Raw genomic sequence first — 2,613 nt, forward strand, 5'->3', positions numbered from 1 at the left:
CATCAAGTCTATAAAAACAACAGGAGCATTAGTTAATCCGAATGGCATAACAAGGAATTCATAGTGTCTGTACCTTGTTCTAAAAGTAGTTTTTGGCACATCTGACTCTTTAACTCTCAACTGATAATACCTAAATCTCAAATCAATCTTGGAAAATATGGTTGCTCCTTTCAATTGATGAAACAAGTCATCTATTCTCAGCAATGGATACTTGTTCTTTATGGTTACTTTATTGAGCTGTCGGTAATCTATACAAAGTCTCATAGAACCGCCTTTCTTCTTTACAAATAATACCGATGCAGCCTAGGGAGAATAACTCGGTCTTGCAAAACTCTTATTTGTCAATTCTTGCAACTGAGCTTTCAATTCTTTTAATTCAGTAAGAGCCATCCTATAAGGAGCTATCGAGATCGGTGTAGTTTCGGGAACTAAATCAATACTTAACTCAACCTCTCTAATCGGAGGTAACCTTGGTAACTCTTCAAGAAAAACATCCGGATATTCACAAACTACAGGCACTGATTCAATTTCCATTTTAGACAATTTCATATTCAAAACATAAGCAAGATAGGCCTCACAACATTTCCTCACCTATCTCTGAGCAGACATCAAAGAAATTATAACTGGTAATTTACCCAGATCATTTGAATCAATCCGAAGAATTTCACCATTTTCACATTTCAATTCAATAATTTTCAGTCTGCAATTCACTATAGCATCGTGCACTGTCAACCAGTTCATACCCAATACAACATCAAACTCATCTAATGGTAACAACATCAACTCAGCTGGAAAATAGTGACCTTTGATCATCAAAGGACAATTCTTACATACCCTGTCAACTAACACGTGCTTGCCTAAGGGGTTTGACACTTTAATCATAAACTGGGTGGACTCAATAGGCATATTGTTACTAGATACCAAATGTACACATACATAAGAATGGGTAGATCCAGGATCAATCAATGCAATAACATTAGTATCATAGAAAGAAAAAGTACCAGTAATCACATCAGGAGATGTCACCTTTTCGTGAGTACGAATGGCATAGGCTCTAGCAGAAGCCCTACCCTCGGATCTCACTGCTGTATCTTTCGTCACACCTTTACTGCTAGTTCCATTCCCAGTATTTCTTGGTGGCCTCCCTCTAGAAGCAGTATTACTCGTCTTCATACTCTGAAACTTTTCTTTTTCAACCATCTCAAGGCAATCTCGGATAAAATGTTCTTGAGAACCACACTTGAAACATGCACGATCATTCATCCAGCACTTACTGGGGTGACGTCTGCCACAATGCTAACATTCAGGTCTATTAGATCGAACATTTTCCACACTAGCCATGAATGTAGCTGGGGCTTTAGAACTTGAATATTACTTTCCCCGATTTCCATACGAATACTCAACTAATACATTTGAGCGGGAATGCGTTTCTCTAAATTTCTTTGACTGGGATTGAAATGATTTACTCATCAGCCTCTTTCTTGTGTCTCTAGCCTCAGACTCGGCTTTTCTTTTCTCTTTACTTAGTTCTTCGGCTTTACAGGCCCGATCAACTAATATCACAAATTCTTTCAGTTCTAAGATTTTAACCAATAGCCGAATATCCTCATTCAGCCCATCTCTAAATCTTTTACACATAATAGCCTTGGAGTATACACACTCTCTAGCATACTTGCTGAGTCTAATGAACTCTCTTTCGTACTTAGTAATTGACATTCGACCCTGCTTCAGCTGAAGGAATTTCTTACGCTTCTGATCGATAAATCTCTGGCTAATATATTTCTTATTGAACTCCTTTTGAAAGAATTCTCACGTGACCCTATCTCGCGGTACCACAAATACAAGTGTATTCCACCAGTGATAAGCTGTATCTCTTAATAAAGATATAATACATTTCAGACATTCATCAAGTGTACAAAATAGTTCATCAAATACCCTTATAGTATTCTCTAGCCAGAACTCAGTTTTTTCAGCATCATCATCAGCATTGGCTCGAAATTCTTCGGCTCCGTGCTTTCAGATTTTATCAACCGGAGGCCTATTCAATCTCATGAAGTCCATACCTTGAGATACTACTAGAACTGGTTGAGGAATAGGTCGGGGTGGAGGAGGTTGAGCATTCGGATTCGTTCGAACGAACTTCGTATACCATTCATTCATCATGTGTAGGAAAGCTTCCCTAGCCCCTTCTCCTCCTCCCTGACTAACCATGGGAGGTCTATTTTTAGACTGCACTGCCCCTTGAGCGAGAGCTGATGCATTACTTTCCATATCATCAACCATCATTCGATCGGGATCCATTACTATATGAAAACACATTTTAAAATTGTCAAGAGTCATCACACTATCACAGTTTATTTATGGCATGTATAGCCAGACTCGCATACACGCTATGTTAGTCCAAGAATCTACTAGATTGTAGCTCCGATACCACTAAATGTAACACCCCTTACCCGTATTCGATGCTAGAATAAGGTTCGAGGCATTACCAGACTTATACACAAGTAATCATACAAAACCGAGACATAAATTTCTATTAAAAATTAAAACCTTTCTAATATATTCATATCGTCCCTAAAACGAGCTTGCGAGGCCTAAAACATACATTGGGAG

The 2,613-nt window shown here is 38.4% G+C and overlaps 1 protein-coding gene across 1 annotated transcript; it reads right to left on the reverse strand.

Moving 5' to 3' along the window:
• Positions 1-591: 591 nt before the first annotated feature.
• LOC108468612 (uncharacterized) lies at positions 592-2,301 on the reverse strand. The gene is made up of 4 exons (XM_017769494.1): positions 2,150-2,301; positions 1,376-1,771; positions 1,002-1,285; positions 592-857 (listed from the first exon to the last, which is right to left on the reverse strand). The coding sequence occupies exons 1-4, from the start codon at positions 2,299-2,301 to the stop codon at positions 592-594; spliced, it is 1,098 nt and encodes a 365-aa protein (XP_017624983.1).
• Positions 2,302-2,613: the final 312 nt, after the last annotated feature.

Source organism: Gossypium arboreum, chromosome 1 (assembly GCF_025698485.1).
Source record: "Gossypium arboreum isolate Shixiya-1 chromosome 1, ASM2569848v2, whole genome shotgun sequence".
Lineage (NCBI taxonomy): Eukaryota > Viridiplantae > Streptophyta > Magnoliopsida > Malvales > Malvaceae > Gossypium > Gossypium arboreum.

What these genes read in the sequence shown, in the direction of transcription:
- LOC108468612 (XM_017769494.1), bottom strand. Translation starts at nt 2,301, where the DNA reads ATGGATCCCGATCGAATGATGGTTGATGATATGGAAAGTAATGCATCA. An exon ending in CTACACATGATGAATGAATG is followed by an intron (nt 1,772 to 2,149) that starts GTATACGAAGTT and finishes GAAATATATTAG; the next exon opens with CCAGAGATTTATCGATCAGA. An exon ending in ATCTCCTGATGTGATTACTG is followed by an intron (nt 858 to 1,001) that starts GTACTTTTTCTT and finishes CAAACCCCTTAG; the next exon opens with GCAAGCACGTGTTAGTTGAC.